Source organism: Cololabis saira, chromosome 9 (assembly GCF_033807715.1).
Source record: "Cololabis saira isolate AMF1-May2022 chromosome 9, fColSai1.1, whole genome shotgun sequence".
NCBI classification, from domain to species: domain Eukaryota; kingdom Metazoa; phylum Chordata; class Actinopteri; order Beloniformes; family Belonidae; genus Cololabis; species Cololabis saira.
Genome location: NC_084595.1, coordinates 22,090,045 through 22,109,588, shown reverse-complemented (window position 1 = coordinate 22,109,588; position 19,544 = coordinate 22,090,045). Strand labels below are relative to the sequence as shown.

The window sequence follows — 19,544 nt, the reverse complement described above, 5'->3', positions numbered from 1 at the left end:
ATAAATGTACTTTGATGAGTGACCCTGTGGCTCTGAATTTCTTATGTGAAGGTTAAAAAGATGGTTTTAATACGGTTCCCTTTAACGCAATTTATGTGTAAAACACTTGACAGTTCTGAAGATATTGACACATAAGACCTTTTAAGATTCAGTTGAGGTATTTCAAACACTGTTTATGAAAAATATGAAGTATAGTACCTGGGGTACAAGATAACTCAATCCAGATATAAGTATACATAAATAATTCACCAATGCTAGTTATTTAACTTTGCAAGACAGAGAATATGACAATTGCTCAAAATTGTTTGCATTAATTAGTTGCAGTAACCGATTTGAATGATGATGACGATCATTATTTTAAATGCAGATTTAGAAGATGACTAACTAAAAATATACTGTTTTTTACACTGAGAAATGAGGTGTGTAGTCTGCAACTAGAGTTGGAAGTGAAAATCTTGTTTTTGTTAAGATGGGGTGCATAGGTTTTCTTCAATCAGGATGTCAGTTTGATGAATTCTCTCTCATGGACATTGCTGCCTACAAAAAGCATTACATATAAATATCTTATCTCTTAATAGCCTCTACTTCTTGCTTAAGAACTTAAATTTTTCTTCTAGTATAATCTTGCTTTGCCAATGAGTAAGGGTTTACTATCCTGTGTAACCGCAAGTAGTCTTTGAGCTCTCTCTTTTTCGTTTGTACCACCATCTAGTGGAAGAAGACCACTATTACTGTCACCAAAGCTCTCCCACTATACAGTATTCTTCAGAAATGTTCAGTACCTTCAGTTAACTTCCTCTTACATACCGACTGATATCAAACACCATTTTCATAAAACTTGGAAAGGATTAATAAAACTCACCATTTGAAAAAAAAACAACAATCTGCAATCACATCTTTTGAGCCTGTATTTAACAAATAAATGTGCAAAGGAACTTTTCAGTGACTTTACTGACCAATTTCATTGTGTTTAGAAAAACACAAACCAATATTGAATAAGATCCCAGCAACACACTAAAAAAAGGACCTGAGGGATATTGATGGTTGCAGTCTGCAGGTTGTTGCATGGTCATCATAGTCTGATTCTTCTCTTTGTGATGCTCCATATATTTTCAGTATATTCAGTCATTATGCTGCTGAAATAAAGACAGACCTTTCGGTGAACATGATTAGATATTTATCTCCAAAATTCATACATATATATCAGTATTAATAGTATCTTCACCATAGGGATATTACCCATATCATGGGCATTTATGATTCTTTATATCACCACTTAAGAGGGCTACTTTTGCATCTTTCTATTAGAATAGCCTGGATATCGTGTTCATCTCACCTGACAATTTTTTTTGTTTCTTTTTTCAAAACCAAGCTAAAACATGGACTCATTGTACCACAGAACAAGTCAAAGCTTTTTTTTTTCCCTCCATCTGAGGTAGACATGCGTCCAGAGAACTTTGTAGCATTTGTGAGCAGATCTGATATGTGGCTTCTTAAAGTTTCAGAATACCTCTCTGTATACAACGGTTGTCCAAGTGACAGCATTTTCCATAGTTCTGCTGAACCCATGTGGCGTGATTGTTTCTAATGCAGTGCTGCACACAGGCTCAAAGGTCACATATAGCCAGCAGTGGTTTCCTGGCCTTAAAGAATTTAACTAGTCAGTCAAAACCTCTATAGAATCACACTTCACCAGAGATAAAGTAGGTTGATTTAAAAAAAAATACCAAATTGACCTTGGTTTAAAGAAAATTTTAGACCCAACTGAGCAAGGCTGAAACTGTGCAGTTTTATCATCCACAAATAAAACCTAAAAAAGACTCCAAATTGCTTATGGACACGTGTATATCCAAAGCTTTGTGTACCATAATTATACAGACTTAATCTGATTGAAAACGCTGTAGTGACCACTCGAAACAATGGAAACAGTTTTGATGGTTAAATACAGCAAATTGTGTTATGGACATTTTTAGTTTACCTGAACAGGTAAGTAGTCCATAACATATCACTATGTGAACAGATTTACAGTAAATGTCTCAACAGCATTTGTAACAAAAATACCAATGCACAGTACAAGATTAAATACAGATAAATAATGAGGTTTAATCTTCTCTATTAGATGAAAAAAATGATTGAGTAAGAAAATGATTAGTTATGTGGTTAAAAGAGGCTCAAAGCATTTTGTAGTTCTTACAAACACCAGGAAACTGGACCATATTATACCGGTCATGAAATCGCTACATTGGCTTCCAGTGAATCAAAGGATAGAGTTTAAAATCTTACTGCTGGTTTACAAAGCACTGAATGGTCTTTGACCAAAATACATGCTTGATCTGTTAGTTCCCTATAAAGCACCCAGACCCCTTAGGTCAGTGGTCCTCAGGAACCCCTGTCCTGCATGTTTAGACTTTTCCCTGCTTCAGCACACCCTGATAAAAATGACTGTGTCATTAACAGACTCGTGCAGACCTTGATGACAAGCTGATGACGACCATTAGGTGTGATGATGCAAGGCAACATCTAAAACATGCAGGACAGGGAGTCCCGAGGACCAGGGTTGAAGACCCCTGCCTTAGGTCATCTGGATCTGGTTTGTTGTTCCCAAGAACCAGAACCAAGCAAGGTGAGGCAGCGTTCAGTTATTCTGCTCCTCACCGGTGGAACAAACTTCCTGTAGACCTGAGGTCTGCTCCAACTGTCAGCTCCTTTAAATCAGGCCTAAAAACATTACTGTTTACTGAAGCGTACTCTTAAATTAAATACTTACCTGCTGTACTCTACTGCCCTTACTTTTTAACAACTTGCCCTTTTTATTATTTTGCCGCTTTTCTTATCATTTTATTTCATTGTATTTGTTATTTACTGTTTAATTGTATCTTGCCGCTTTTAATGTTGATGTAAAGCACTTTGTTCTGTAAGTCGCTTTGGATAAAAGCGTCTGCTAAATGACAGTAGTATAGTATAATTACCTTGTGTTGAATTGTGCTATACTTGCCTTGCCTTGCCTTGCCTTTGTAATACAGAGCATGTGCGCTAATTTTACGTCTTGTTTGAAACTACAACGTACTTTTTGTATTACATACAGGACTGTCTCAGAAAATTAGAATATTGTGATAAAGTTCTTTATTTTCTGTAAAGCAAAAATGTCATACATTCTGGATTCATTACAAATCAACTGAAATATTGCAAGCCTTTTATTATTTTAATATTGCTGATCATGGTTTACAGCTTAAGAAAACTCAAATATCCTATCTCAAAAAATTAAAATATTCTGGGAATCTTAATCTTAAACTGTAAGCCATAATCAGCAATATTAAAATAATAAAAGGCTTGCAATATTTCAGTTGATTTGTAATGAATCCAGAATGTATGACATTTTTTGTTTTTTTAAATTGCATTACAGAAAATAAAGAACTTTATCACAATATTCTAATTTTCTGAGACAGTCCTGTAAATAGTCTGGTCCTTTTGTTTGTCATTTATTTTAGAGCGAAATCTCCCTTTAACAATAATAACAGTGTTTGTGCGCATGCGTGTTCCGCAGGTCCTCTCGTGATGACAGCGAATGACAAGACGGTTCGCTTTAGCAGCTTCACGCCGCAAAGCGCCAACAAACTATTCCTCCCTGTCGAGACATTTCATGATCGGCTGTAATCAGAGAAGAGGTCAACAACGCGTACAGGCCAGTTTGAATTTGGTAAGTCTCCCACCTTACGTTAGCATGTATTATTAATCACGTTTGGGCTTTACAGATTTTGTAATCTAAAGCTAAGCTAACGCGGCTAACCAGCTAGCGAGTGGTTAGCGTGTGTCGCTTGATTGGTAACTGCTGATAACTCTTAATTATGTTACCTTGGCGGGCTGCTGCCGTGTTAACCAGTTCGCCAGATTACTCCTCAAAATCACTGCAAAGCCTGCTTCTTCTCCACAGCTGCGAAGGGAGCATGTAGTTAGAATAGCTAGAGTTCCCCTCACAGCGCTAGCTGCACTTAGTTCTGCCGCAGGTTATTTTATTAGCCACAACCTCGTCCGGTGCTGATATCAGACACATTACAATATCAAGGAGGGGAGGCATGACTTGATGCCAACGTTACCCCTTTGATCGGCTGACTGAATCTTGGTTGTTCAATGTGTCGTTAAATGAAGGACATCATAAAGTTTTATGTTGAGCCACAATGGTCATGTTAAAATAAAAATCACGGCCGGTCCTGAGCCACTCTGGCACAGCCCGGTCATTTAGGAAACCTGCATTCAATTCTGTTGATATGTGGGTGGGTTTGTTTATTTCTATAATTTCCAAATTAAGAATTCAAATACAAAAGAAAGAACGAAAAAAAAGTGTAGGCTGAAGCTTAGCTTATTTAGTCCATGGGCCAGAGCCCAAAATTTCACTTGTCAGTACCACTCAAGGTGACAAAACTTAATTATGATTTTTGAAAATATCCATGTCTATAGATGATATTTTGTTATGATAACCCTTCCTGAGTGGCAGCTGTATCAAAGTTATCAGCTGATTTTGAGTGATTGATTGATTGAAGAATTTATTAGAAAAATTGCATAGGATCAGGTACAGTTTCATGACAGTACAGATTCGCTGATACAAAGTCAACTAAAAGGCATTATTCCAAGAAAGCATTACACTTGTTTATATTGGAGAGCTTTTTTTTTAACTCATATAACATTGAATGACATACAGGTAAGAAGCAGTACTTTGTAGGGAAGATTGTAAAAAAAAAAAGAAAGAAAAGTGGGGAATTACTGTTATTTTGCACCGAGAGAGACTAAAAAGGTGATGATACAAATAGAATAAGCTAGGTAATAGAAAACAAAACAAAAAACAAGAAACAATAATCAGAAGGAACAGCGGGATGTGCAGTAGAGGCTTTGATTATTCCCAGTTACGAGTAGCAGCCTCCTGTAGGTGGCTTTTTAGGGCAGATTTGAAGGAGATTAGGGATTTGCTCTCTTTTATGGCTGTCGGTAAGGAATTCCACATGTTGGTAGTATAGGAAGCTCATGACGTTATCCACCCCCTTCAGAAAATTACATTTTAGATGCTGGTGAATATCCTGGTTTAGACTCATGTACACAATATCTGTCAATGTTTCACTATATTGTCTTTGGTGTCATTTTAAAGGGGGCCTTTAAAGCATTCATTCAAGCTAAGATGTGCATTTTTCTGACCAACACAGAGGTCACTGAAGCTCTTTAAACTATAAACAACACACATTTTTACACAAATTTCACCTAAATGATATACTATCGTTTAGCCCTGTGTCATCTAGGAACAACAGACACAAAATACAAAAACTGGAATACTCACAGGACCCCTTTAAAATGATACCAAAGACAATATTGTGAAACTTTTACAGATATCCTGTACAAGAGTCTAAACCAGGATATGCACCAGCATCTAAAATGTAATTTTCTGAACTTCATGAGCTGATAACTCTGATACAGCTGCCACTCAGGAAGGGTTATCATACCAAAATATCATCTACAGACATGGATCTTTTCAAAAATTATAAGCAGGTTTTGTCACCTGGAGTGGTACTGACATCTGGTCTGGCCCATGGACTAATTACGCCTACCCTTTTATAATCAATTTCTATCAGCTCCTACATATACCAATACAGAGCAGTGAATCAATTATAAAACGCACTGCCAAGCAGACTTCGGCCCTGATGGGATGTTTTAATGGAATTAAAGAGCAGCCACAAATATGTAAAACAAAAAGAAATTTAAGTTTTGACATTTGAACACATTGGAGGTTAAAATGTCAGATGTAAAGCAGGTAGCTTGCACTTCTTTTAGCAGACATAAAATGTGACAAGACAATGAACTTTACAGTCTTGTCTGTCATTGCTGCAGGTTCTTGCTATATTTGGGGAGTTTTTCTCATTTCTGAAACACAAATTTTAAAGTTTTTCTGCAGTGTTACGTCCTTGTTTTTCATTTGACTTGATACATTTGAGTTTTTTCATTTGACTGCTCCTTTAAATGCTTTATAAGGAAATAAATATAAAGAAAGTGAATACAACCTATTTTGAGTGATAAACTCTCTACTTTCTGTACATCTTTGTGAGGTCTGTTGAACCCATGTTTTCCGTGCGGCATAGAGTAGTTGTAGCAAACCATTGAAGTTAATTTTGGAGCCCTGGATGCAGCTGCACCGGGCAGCATGATCTTTGCCCCATTGAACATTACTATTCTGTGTGGTGGGCACTCTACTATTGTTATAGTTCTTGGCGTGAGCAGCCCAGTACAGTGGAAACAGTGGATGTTTTCACCTATATGAGGTCCTGTCTGCTACGCCCTGAAGATGTTTACAAATTACCAGGTCTTTTTGACATGGCCACATAAACGCTGCTAGCCATGCTTGATGATGCAAAGACATTATTCTTCTTAGCATTGAAGTAATAGAAATCTTTATTTTCTAAAAAAATTAAGTGCAGTGGTTCTCTTAGGTCCTAAGTGTGCAAGCAGCTCACGAGGACCTAGAGATTCATCATTAATTATCTGTTGCCATAATCATAATCTTACCCAGTAGTTTGCTTCCTGCTTTAGTCCGCCTTGTCATCATGAGACAGTCAAAGATGCTGCATCTAAGTAGTTTTTCACTCTTCAACATTCACTCTCTGGTACACTCTTTTTGATGCTGCACAAGCGATGATGAGCACACTGTGCTCCAGAAACCCACACACCATATTATTCAACTTTTATTTTGGAAATTGGAATTTGTTTTGTTTTACACAGCTTTTTTGTTGTTTTTTAGAGGGGGAAAATAATTCTTTTCATGTTACTTTTATTTCAAATTATCAGCATTTGTCAGCTTGTTAAAACTCCAATATAAGATTACAAGCAGATGAATATTGGGGCACATGCCTATGGGCAAATCGCTCAAGTTTTAACATTGTGTTGAAAAAACTAAGTCAGCTTTATCTGAAGCTTAGTCAACAGGACTTTATTTAATCATAATACAGATATAATCATGTCTTGCCAGGAAATTACATAACTTCTGTTATGATTGTCCCAGGCATCCACAATGCTCTGATGAATTCAACCCTCAAACAAGGAGACATTTTTGACTGGCTGGAGATGCAACTGCTGTAGTTTAATGTGGATGAACAAAATTGAAAGTACTGGGAAATAATGACATGGTTGCGTTGATTTGTGTTTTGCTCTTGTCTAATTGTGAATCCTGTCCTGATTTGTCATGCCTATGTTATATGACTGCCACCAGATACGCATAGATGCGCCTTAATGACAGTGTAAAAAAACCCCAACAAAATAAAGATGGAGATCTTTTGTGAGTGAGGGGTACTAATTTCAGTATTTGTTAAAATCCAATAAGTATGAAGAAAGAAAAATTAAGTTTGAAATCAGAGTAACATGTATATTGTTTTAGAAAAGGAACAGCTTTCATGACCGATTCCAGTTTTCAGATTTAACTGGCTCATTCTGATTTGATGGATGTCAATTTTTCTCCCTTTTAAGAGCTATAATCAATCATATACAAATTATTCTTGCAATGTTAGCTGTTATACTCATACAACAAATGCAGCTCTTTATTTTAAGTTCAGAAATGTTTGACTTTTCTATTTTAGGATGAGTAACAATGATAAGAAGATCAATTGTGTAAACAATTATATAAGATGACTGTAATTCCTTTACTGGAGAATTATTAAACCTCTATATAGAAGTCTGAAGCAGTTGTGTTTATTTTCATTTCTAGCAAAATAAAATGGCCCCGTAATCAGCTCAAGATTTGGAGAAAACAGTTGAATACTGTCTCTTTTTTAAAATTATTGTTTCTAAATTCACATCAAACCTTCCTTTGCATTAGTGGAGTCTTAAGGGCTTGAGAAAATGGCCTGCAAACATATGTTTGCGAGTTTTGATTCCCAAGCAATGTAGGTAAGTATTTATGGGGAAGGTAAGAGAGTTTTGTCCCTAACCTCCCCCCAGCTAAGAGCCTAAATCATCCCTAAAAGTCTGACCAGGCACTTAATGTGTTTACTTCTTTAATCTTGAGAGACTAGAAACAGTGTTGTGACTCTGGATATATAGGGCGACTGAGGTACAAATCCCCATATTTACTCTCTCAGTATGTTGAGAAGTGTAAGAAATGATCAGAAAGGTAATTGTGAAGATGATGCTTACTGAATAGTCACAAATGCCTTTTGTAGAAAGTGAAATCCTTCAGATAGCTATAAAAAACACTTTGTTCCGTTGGTTGTTCTGTGTTTGTGTGGGATCGTGTAGTAGGTGGAGTGGGCTATGTTCCAAACACTTTTACTCTGAGTTTGTGATAATACCCAGTTTTGTGTACAAAGTACATCTCTAAAACAATGCTAAGCTTCCTCTTTACATAACTTAGGAGATGGACTTGTTCCATCTTTTCTTTGTCTTGTCTTTCATCCCCCTAATGTTTTTGTGATTGTAATGCTTGTCCATTTTCTCTGGTTAAACAATTGGTCCATGTCTGACTCATCTTAACAGTATTGACTGGCAGACTATGAACATTGTCACAGAGAACTCACAAAGTTACAGATTATGCCTTTCCTCTCACTGTCTGTTGTTTGGTTTCTCTTCTGCTTCAGAGTTCCTCAGTGCTCTCTGAGACTGACTCACCAGGTACTGCGATTCTGTGGATTTTATTATGGCACCAAAAAATGGCAGTACTAACCACTGTTAACCACTTGCCTGTTTGCTTTTTCACTTCTATGTGGGGAATGTGCTAATTTGAGATAGTTGTGGAAGTGAACCATGAGTATAAAGCCCAACCTATACAACATTTAAAGAGGAGAAGTTCACCATTCATTACTAATACATTAGTCAATATCATGACTCTCAGAACTTTCCATGAGGACTGCGCACAAATTTTGATCAGATGTCACTCAAAAGTTTTGAATGACATCAGTTGTCAAGAAATGTAACATTATATGTTGTCAACCAATTTTACAAATAAAGTAAAAAAGATTAGAACAATAAATTGCAGAGTTCTAAGTTGTTAAGTAAAGAAAACATTTATGAGGGAAAACTAATTGTGCCTTTTTTTGTGCAGGATGAGCACTAGTTTAAAAACTGTAAAAATGAACAAAACTCTTGAACTTTGTGCTTGGATATGAAAGTATGTCATTCAGTGAGCCTTCCACGTTTGTGGGGCTCCATTACGTCAGAGAGTAGAGTTATCCAGCTTCCTCATCTTTATCTCCACCCACAGCTTTAAATCATGTTCCATCCACTGTAGATTGGAAGTGGGAAGTTGAAACTCTTTGCTGTTTTTTTTTTTTGCTTTACTATTAATAGGATATTCTCATCACCCCTTATTTAGTTTTCTTATGAAAGAAGTTGGATAAGTGGGTTTGTTTCTATCAACATTTTGTCTTATATTTTATAACACCCGATGCTCCTTCATGTTGCAGGGTTTAATTATTTTCTTTGATGGGATTTTAAAAGTGTAATTTCCCATCTGTTATTGCTTGCAGCATCAGTTGCATTGTGAGAGTCTGTCAAAAGGCAATAAAATAGAGTAAAATAATGAAATGAAGGGAATGCAAACATTGGAAACAATGCTAATATGGCAATTGCCATTTCTGCAACTTATCAGAAATGTCAAGGCCGATCAACCAAAAACATGGATAAAAATTGTGTTTAAAAAAAAAAAAAAAAAAAAATCTTTTTATTTTTTTTCATCCATCTATTGCCATCTCACTTTTTCCAAGTGAGGATACAGACAATTGTGGATACAGTCATTTAGAAAAGCGACCTGTAAGGTTAAAAAAAAAAAAGCCTTAAAGCAGGGGTGGCCAACCCTGGTCCTCGAGAGCCACACTCCTGCATGTTTTAGGCCCCGTTTACACGGGGCAAAAACGGAGGCGTTTTCATGCGTTTTGGCCGTTCGTTTACACGAAAACGGAGGTCAAAGCCCCCAAAAACGATCATTTCTGAAAACTCCGGCCAAAGTGGAGATTTTCAAAAACTCTTTTCACGTTTGCGTCTAAACAGAGAAACGGAGGAAAACAGAGATTTACGTCACATTATGCGACAGAAACGTCACCAGCAGCGTCATGAGTGCGACCTGTGTTTACAATTTGTTTGGCCACCGTCAATATTTTCTTTTATTTTACCTGTTTTAAATTTTCTCAGACTCTCGTTCCGTCTTGGAAGTAAAGCCTGAATTATGGTCCCGCGTTAAATCGACGCAGAGCCTACGGCGTAGGGTACGCGGCGATGCGCGCCGTATGGTGTGCGTCGCCGCGTACCCTACGCCGTCAACTCTGCGTTGGTGTAACGTGGAACCATAAATCAGCCTGGAAGTTACACATGTCATTTGTTGATGTTTTTTCCAGGATTCTGATTGGCTGGCATGACGTTAACAACGTTTTCATGCGGGTCCGTGTAAACGAGGATATTTTTGAAAACGGAGAGGGGAAAATATCCGTTTTTGTAAATACCCGGCTACGTGTAAACGTGGCCTTAGATGTTACCCTGCTTCAGCACACCTGATTCTAATTAATGGTCCTAATTAGCTTGTCATCCAGGTCTGCACAATTCTGTTGATGACACAGGTACTTGTATCATGGTGTGTTGAAGCAGGGTAACATCTAAAACATGCAGGAGTGTGGCTCTTGAGGACCAGGGTTGGCCACCCCTGCCTTAAAGGAACACTGCCAAAGATTTTTGAGAGAAAAAGCGATTTCTTTTTCTTTTGGATCAGACTGTGTAAATGTTTATTTCTGTTGTTAAAGTTGTACATTTTAACATAGACGTCCATCTAGCGGAGAACAGTATAACTAGATACCCAAAACCAAATTATTGTACAGAGAGCCTGGAACTATCGTATTTAGCATAACATTTTTGTACGCTACAACAACAGCAAATGAAAAACGAGTGTGGCTAGGAGGCGTGTCTGTATGAGAGAGAAAGTGAAGATGAAATAAATGTGATAAAACACCAGATCAATTACGAATAAATTGCTGAATCCAAATACGAATAATATAGACTAGTTGCAGCCATTTTTGCCACTCAGTGCGAGTAAGGGGGCGTGGTCCAGTGGGAAAGTGACGTCAATGCATACCCTCTATAGTGAAGAAATACTCGCTTTTTGAGGGAGATTGTGAAATTATTGTACACTTCCAATTCATACATTCATTCCAAAATTTATACAAATATGATAATTATCGTATATCTGGCAACACAGGTGGAGAGTGATGTGTTGGGAGTTGAACTTTAGCGGTGGTTAGAGGAACTCCAATATTCCTGACTGACAACTACAGCTAGAAGAATATCTGACACAAGAGGAACTAATAACCCCTTTCAAAAAAATGATCCATCCCATATGGAATGATACAGCCAAACTTTCTGGGAAAGTCAACTGAAAGGACAAAAGTCCCTGATTACTTGCAAGGAATACATTTTGTCTTTCTGCATTGTGAATAGAGGACAACCAAGACATTCAACCTTTCTGAATGTATTTTATTACGCCAAAAAAATTAAAGAAAAAAAAAAACAAACAATGATTATCGGTCTGGAAAATAATCTGTCAATAATCAGTCAATGCAGATATTGAAATGGTATATTTAACTTTGTTCTTGGCACTGCTCACTAGTTGATAAATTGATTTAACAACCAAGGCAGCATAAAAGACGCATGGTAGTATGAGAGCGCCAACGATGACAATGCTTGAAATAGACGTGCCTATTTACATATGAAAGGGAGCACGTATGAGCCTTTAAACAGCCGGATTAACACCACATTAAGCCTTGTACACAAGCAGATTATATCCAACGCCAAATCCGGATCACCTGCTCAGGTGGGTCCTGGCATCACTCGCACAGTTGCAGATGCTGCATAAGAGGAGTGCAGTGGAGAGGTCCTGATTTTCAGCTGTTGCAGGTGTTCACAGCAGGTAATTCACATGTGATATGAGTATAAATTATGATCAGAAAAGTTGTCAGATGATGTACATGACGAAAAAGGAATCAATCAGTAGATACATTGTCAGAGGGAAGAGGTGAGCAGATTGATGGCCGCTGGCAGGAATGATGGCTGTCAGCGTGGAGAGATGAGTGAGGTGCTCCTGTGAATGTGAAGTGTTGTGCAATACTGCTCTGATCAGTTCAACATCCTCCTCTGCCACTCCACTGTTGGAGAATCCAGCTCCTTTCCACTAACATTGGATGAGATTATTGAATCTGTTGGCATTCTTGGTAACCAAATGTACTCTATCAGAAACACTTTCACCATTTTAATTGAATATTTGGACTTGGATAGTTTCCCAGGTCAGAAAAATTTACGGTAACTGACTGAACAGATGTCACATCTGATAAAATAAGAAAATCAGCTTTCTGACAGACATTTAAACTTCCAATGTGTTCAAATGTGAACATATAATGCTTTTTGTTCCAGGCATTTGTGGCATCTTTTTTAATTAATGATGATTGAAACAATAATTGTTTAATTTGTTCATATAGTTTAACACTGGTATTGAATCAGTACTCAATATTTTGCTTAAACCTAAACTCCAAGTATCAGAATCGGTACCTGAAAGGAAAAAATTGGTATCAGAACAACTGAATGTAAAATTGTTTATTTTTTCATTTATTAAAGCAGCAGCAACAAACAGCCACCAGAATGTGACGTAGTCTTATTATACTACTGAATTTTGGTTATCTTGCATTCTTGTCTTCTCCATGGTGGTTCTTCTGCAGTTTAATGCTCTTTCGTTGTATCACCAAACCTTTATTCTTTGAAATTTGTGAACTCTAACTGCAGCTTTTATTACCTTGGATTGACCCATTATAGATTTCTGTATTTTTTTTGTCATCTTCTAGTCCTGCCCGTCTCCAAGTTCTTCAGCTGCCACTGCAGTTTCTTCTTTATCTTTAGGAGTCTTTTCATGTTTACATACAGTTTTACCTTGGATCCCCAAGTTTCCATGGTTCCTCTAACCTTTTCCAGTTGTCTCTTGTCGTCTTCTAACTTTGTGAACTCCTGCTGCAGTTTCATCTTCTATATCTGAAGTCATTTGTGTTCTTGCCCCATTTTTTCCTTTGATGTTACAGATTTGTGTTTTCCCAGCTCCAGATTTTTCTGTAACATGTTGATCTTTTGCTGCAGATTTCTGCACTATCTTTAGTTTTTTTATCATTTCATTCCACTCTCTTCTTAATTTTCTCCATCTCAGTTCTCTCCCGATTCTCCAAATCTATCTTTACCTCTAAGTTTTTCCATGTCTTTTTGATGTTCTTTCATTTGTCTCCAACATCTAGTTTTTCTCAAGCTTCAGTTTTTCTTTCTGCTCCACCAAATAAGTGTTCTCCTTCTCATTTTCTCTTTTGACTCTTCAGCCTGTCTTTTCGTCTCTTCCAGGATCTTATTCATGTAATTTACTAGCTGTTCCTTCTCTTTCTGGAGCTGTCTGTTCTTGTCTTCAACTTTTCTCTGCTCTTCTTTCTAATTTTGCTTCTTCTGCTCCAACATTTTCTTCTCATTTCGCAGCTTGATCCTCACCTCCTGAAGCGTTTGCCACGTCAGTCCCTGTGATGGCTCCTTCTCAAACATTCCCGTTCTCTGGTCAATCTTTCCTTGTATCCCAATGTTGTCCTTTTCCACACTCCAGCAGCGTTAGTTGTTTCCACAGTTCGCTCAGTTTGAGTGTATCTGGGCTCTCTGAGGCTGTGGGTTGGTTGGCCAGCTGGAGTCTCTGCATTTCCTCTTGAAGCTCTAAAATGCGACTTCTCAGGCTGCTGTTGTGTGAAGCATTCTATGTTTTGCAGTTGTCTTTTTTTCCATTGATTGAAATCATCCAGGATGTTGGATTGATCGACAAAGTGAGTTCTCACAAATCCTAGCCTAGTTTTTTTTTTTTTTTGCCAACAATTAAATTGGTTGGTGACTATTATAGATTTTTGTCCACAACGTCAACTAATCATTGCACCCCTACTCTCATTCTCACACTCCAGCAGTTTTCTCTGGAATAGTCTTCATTCTTTGTCCATGGCCCTAATTCAAGACTTAAATCTTTTTCCTGCATTAACAACCCACCACAAAAAGGCTTTTGTATGAAGGACTCGGGTAAATAAAAAAAAAATTTCATGCACTCATCTTGGATTTTATATTTAGGCTATTCGTATCTTGAAAAGAAACTGTGATTTGCATTTTTTTTAAGGATGTGCGGCATGCCCTTGAGCTTTTGAAAAGAAACAAAAACTACTTTGCTGCTGTCATAGAGCTAGTGTGTGAAGCACGCTGAATGCACATAATGGGATGCATCAGATGAGTATTCAGTAAGTACGGCACCGAAAATGAAAATAAGAAATTATGCTTTCCCTTTTTAAATCATAGATTATTTTAAATGCAGCTAAGTTTAAAAAGTCACCAAATATGTTAATTAAAAAAATGAACTGAGCACGTGGAAAGAAGTTTAACTACTGATGTAAATAAATCTGAAGCTTGGCCAGCACAGATTTATTTTTTTTTTTTTCTCTCCTTGCTTTCAATATCAGTCAGCATGTAGTAAATCACCTGGCGATCAGCGACTGGCTGACTAAAACATTCATTGTTAGTTGGAATAATACAAAATACCTTTTTTTTTTTTTAACCCCCTATGCTTCAATTTATACCATGATTGAAGCTTTGCAGGTCAATAACCTGCATGCAGAAAGACGTTTGATTACACTAATACATTTTTAAACCAACATTTGGTAAACGATGAAATACAAACTAATCAAAAAGACCCATCCTCGATCCGAGTAAAGAACAGACAGACTCTCTGTGCAGCCAGCTTTGAAACCAGAAACTAGTGCCCGAGTACAGAGAAAAGAAAAAGGAAAGAAAAATGTATCTTGTTTTCATTTCATGTCAACATTGCCAATATAAACATGATTCAAAAAAAAATATCATATTACGATCACAATTTTGATTTTTATCACGATTTTAAATTGAAAACAAAAACAGACAATATGTGTTGCTAAAGGTGATAATAATTTAAAGAGATCACTAAAATTGGATTTGGAGCCGTCCGACACGTTAAAAAAAACAACTAAGATAACGGGGTACCATTGTCCTCAATGCAGAAATGGGGCCATCTATACATCTACAGTATACATCCATACATCCATACAGCTATACATATATATATATATCGTGGCCAGTAAATACTTATTTGAAAGCCTGTTTACTTAGTTCTCAACATAACATCTATTTTCTAATGCAAATTAATCTGAGTGGTAATACATTTTTAGTTTCTGAGGAACTGTTCATCTCAGTTCCTCTGAGCTTTTTATTGCCTGAGAGCCTTAAAATCTCCTAAATAGACGAGCAAAAAAAATAAATCAACAAAAAACATCACCTGTTTGGAAATGGTTCTTTTTAAATTTGACACATTGCTTGTCCCCTAAGACATTCTTAATGAGTACAATTTTATTGATTTTAATAATTTCATTGACTGATCTTTTCAGCCATAGACACAAGCTTCCTCTTTGTGGATTTATGGAATTGAAACATCAGATATAACCCTGATCGTGTTGTTGTGAGTTGTTTTCTCCGACTTCAGCAAACATCACCAGAGTCACACAAGGTATTTTACAACGGTTTTCACAGGCTTGCATTTTGGGCAAGTAAACTTTCATGGGTAAAAGAATTCTGTTTGATATTGTAGGTTTTGTTCTCTTCCAAATGTACCGTTTGGTAAAATATTGTTTAAGATTTTGATGTATTGTAAATATGCACTTAATTTATTTCTTTGTTGTTTTTTTTTTGTTGTCCTTTTTCCGTTTCAGTCGTTAACCTCTGTGCCTGAACTAGCGGATGAAGATGGTGAAGCCAGACATCCACACTCTGGCCCACCACCTGAAACAGGAGCGGCTGTATGTTTCATCAGAAAAGCAGTTGATTCAGAGGCTCAACAGTGATGTTCTTAAAACAGCGGAAAGGCTCTACCGGGCCGCTTGGATCGCTAAGCAGCAGAGGATCAACCTTGATCGTCTCATTCTCACCAGGTCAGGCTCATAATCATAATTCTGGGCCCCACAGCATTTTTAAAACACGTAGTACAGGCCTACGACCAGATCGTTCCAACTTTCTTTCTCTAATGCATAAACAGACATGTTAACTGGTTTAAATGGAAATGTGAAAGTTTTTGATACTTGAGGTATTCTCTTTATCTCTGTCAGCAGAAGACTACATAAGTAAATGACAGTTTATGTTGTTGGGAGATGATAAAGAACCAAATGTATTTATTTATTTTCTTTATTGAACCTTGTAATTTAAACTAATTTTCATATTGAACTCATTCAAATGCTTGAAAAAAAACACCGAAACAAACATATCTAACCAGAGGTTTAAAGACTAAAAGATATGAGTTGAAACCCATTTTTATTATTAAAAATAGAATTATTTTGATACAGAGAACCCTTTATTGATTCAATATACCAAAAATCATGATCTATTAATACAAGATGGTTAAGGTTTTGTTGTGGATCTTAAATCAAGTAAATTTGTGACCCTAGTATTAAAGATCTACTTGCAAGGTAAAACCATACAACACATCAACAAACAATGCTGAGATGATTTTCTGGAAATCATTTGTATGTCAAAAGAAGGAACAAATGTTGGATACAAGTTGTGAAAATGTTAAGTTCAACGGTAGCTGAAAAAAGCTGTACAAAAACACTCTAATACATAATACAATATCATGTATTTGTGGATGCTAATACAGCTAGCAGAGGGAACAACAAGAAACGGCAGATAAAGACTAATATGAATTGCACGTTTTTTTATTTAAATTGTAAAAGTAATATTACATGTGGATCTTAACTGTAACAGACTGCAATGGGTTGCATTAGGGCTTTCTATATAAAATATATTCACCTTGAAACCTACTTAACTCCATGCATTTAGATATGTATTGGATAAAATTATAAAGAGGGTATTATAAGGATTTTTTAAATAAATGTGCACGCCTTTAATACTAACTCGAGGGGACAAATGCAAGTTCAGCCACTAAAAGAAATTGTAAAATAAAGGCAGCTGTTGGTTCAAAAGATTTCTGTAACAAATATATTACTGAGAAATATCTTTATCTTATAGTGCGGAGGCGTCCCCAGCCGAGTGTTGCCAACATGCCAAAATGCTGGAAGATACACAGTTTATTGATGGCTACAAGACACTGGGTTTCCAGGAAACAATCTATGGCGAATTCCTGGCCAGGTTGAGGGAAAATCCTAGACTGGTTGCATCCTGCCTGGTGGCAGGAGAGAGACTGAACCAGGAGCACACTCAGGGTGTCATCCATGCAGTCTTCACATCACTTTATGGCAACTGTATCATGCAGGAAGATGAGAGCTACTTGCTACAGGTCAGACATCCTACCTGTTTCTAGTTAGTACAAAAATAGGAATCAGAATGAGGCTTTCATCGGGTTAATGTTTCGTTTTTTCCTTTGACAACTCCTAGGTGTTGAGATACCTGATAGAGTTTGAGCTGAAGGAGAGTGATAACCCTCGCCGTCTACTCAGAAGGGGGACCTGTGCTTTCAGCATCCTTTTCAAACTTTTCTCTGAAGGCTTGTATTCAGCCAAGCTCTTTCTTACTGCCACCCTACATGAACCAATAATGCAGCTGCTGGTGGAAGATGAGGACCACCTGGAAACAGACCCAGCCAAGGTGACAGAGCGGCTTACTCCAGCCCAGCAGGAGCGCTTCGGAGAGAAAGGCTCCGAGGATTATAAGCAAAGGGTGCAGACAGCTGTGGAGGCCAATGAGGCCAAGCTGGTGGCTTTGGTAAACAAGTTTATTGGTTACTTGAAGCAAAACACCTATTGCTTCCCTCACAGCCTGCGGTGGATTGTATCCCAGATGTACAAGACTTTGTCCTGCGTAGAGCGTCTTGAGGTTGGTGAGGTGCGCACCATGTGTACAGACCTGCTGCTGACATGCTTCATTTGTCCTGCTATAGTCAACCCAGAGCAGTATGGTATTATATCAGATGCACCCATCAATGAGGTGGCCCGCTTTAACTTAATGCAGGTTAGTGATGAGTTTTGTCTTTGTATGTTTAAACATTCGGTCCACTAAACTGCATACTGACGTTGTGCACTTTGCTTCACAGGTGGGGCAGCTTTTGCAGCAGCTGGCCATGGCTGATGATGATGCTGACCCAAGGCGCAAAAGCTGTTTGTCTAAGTTTGATAAGGTGTGTGTGTGTGTGTGTTATCCAAGGAAGTTTTTAGTCCAGCTTGAGCGCCTGATTTTTGAGGTTATATAAATTTACCTTTTGTGTGTTTCTGTTCGTCAGAGTTGTGTTTCTGCCTTTCTGGATGTGGTGATTGGAGGACGAGCAGTTGAGACCCCTCCCATGTCCTCCATGAATCTTCTCGAAGGTCTCAGTAGGACTGTGGTTTATATGAATCATAATCAGTTACTTGCACTGGTAGGTTGACTTCGTTTTAACATTTAAAATGTAACATTTTCGCAACCTCAATGCCTGTATCAGTCTGTGCAGAAAGGGTTGTTTAGAAATATTAAGAGGTCCTTTTTGCTTAACTTTTTCTTTTAATTTACGCTATTTCATTTTTCAAACATTTAAATACAGTCTTGAATAAGCAAGTACACATATTTGGAAAAAATATATCTCTTACAAGGTCTTAAGATCTGGAAAACAAAACATCAGATGAACATCAGCACACAACATATCACCATATTGCCCACGTATTGCCATTATTTAAAAAAAGTTAAGTCTATATGCAGAAACAGTTTGTGGAAAAAGAACATTTTTTAATTGCATTTACTTGATTGATTATCAGTTAGTATGACTACCTCTATATAAGCAGAAAATATTGGCAATTTGCTTTCTGGAGCTTGAAGGTGTGTATTAACACAATATCAGGCAAGAAGGACATCAGCACTGATCTTAGATAAGCAGTTGTAGTTGTTGTTAAGCATCCGTCTTGAAGTGAAGTCCATCATAACCCTGAAGTCAAATGTCATGGCTTGCTAAGACTGAAATTAGGTTACACAACAGTACAAGAACACTAGCAAAATAATAACAATAATCTCCCATGTAGCTAATGATGAAAAAAGAGAAAGTCTTGAAAACACAAATAATAAAGTTATTTCAGCCTAATCATCCAGTCATTGTCAAAGATTGAAATATAAAAGAATATAACCCAGGTGTTAATTTGCCTCAGTCAAAGGCCAGTCCTTTGAACAAAATTGAAATGTCCTGAATGGTTCTTAAAAGAGCTGTTTAAAAACCTTCATCAATAGATAGAAGCAGTGTTATATATAAGAGTGGGACAACATTCCTCCACACAACAGTGTAAGACACTGAGATTTATATGAGTAACAATTATTTTGAATGGTTGCTGGTGTGTTTCCGCAAGACTGAAATACTTTCTTGTTCAATATCTGTCTACCGAGTAAAAAAATAAAATGCACTACAAATCCCTTTTGTGCTGGGACTCCACAGTATAATGAAAATGTATCAATAATATTTTATCAATATTGTTAAAGCAAAAATGTATTGTAAAAAAAAG

The 19,544-nt window shown here is 37.1% G+C and overlaps 1 protein-coding gene across 7 annotated transcripts in view; it reads left to right on the top strand.

Moving 5' to 3' along the window:
• Window positions 1–3,544: 3,544 nt before the first annotated feature.
• Window positions 3,545–19,544, top strand: part of gapvd1 (GTPase activating protein and VPS9 domains 1) — a 38,499-nt gene continuing 22,499 nt past the window's right edge. For all 7 annotated transcript variants that reach the window (XM_061730795.1, XM_061730794.1, XM_061730792.1 and 4 more), the window contains exons 1-6: window positions 3,545–3,697; window positions 15,789–16,007; window positions 17,098–17,365; window positions 17,464–18,036; window positions 18,119–18,202; window positions 18,305–18,439. In XM_061730795.1, coding sequence (XP_061586779.1) covers window positions 15,817–16,007; window positions 17,098–17,365; window positions 17,464–18,036; window positions 18,119–18,202; window positions 18,305–18,439 — 1,251 coding nt within the window. In that variant the 5' untranslated portion in view covers window positions 3,545–3,697; window positions 15,789–15,816. The remainder of the gene's footprint in view (window positions 3,698–15,788; window positions 16,008–17,097; window positions 17,366–17,463; window positions 18,037–18,118; window positions 18,203–18,304; window positions 18,440–19,544) is intronic.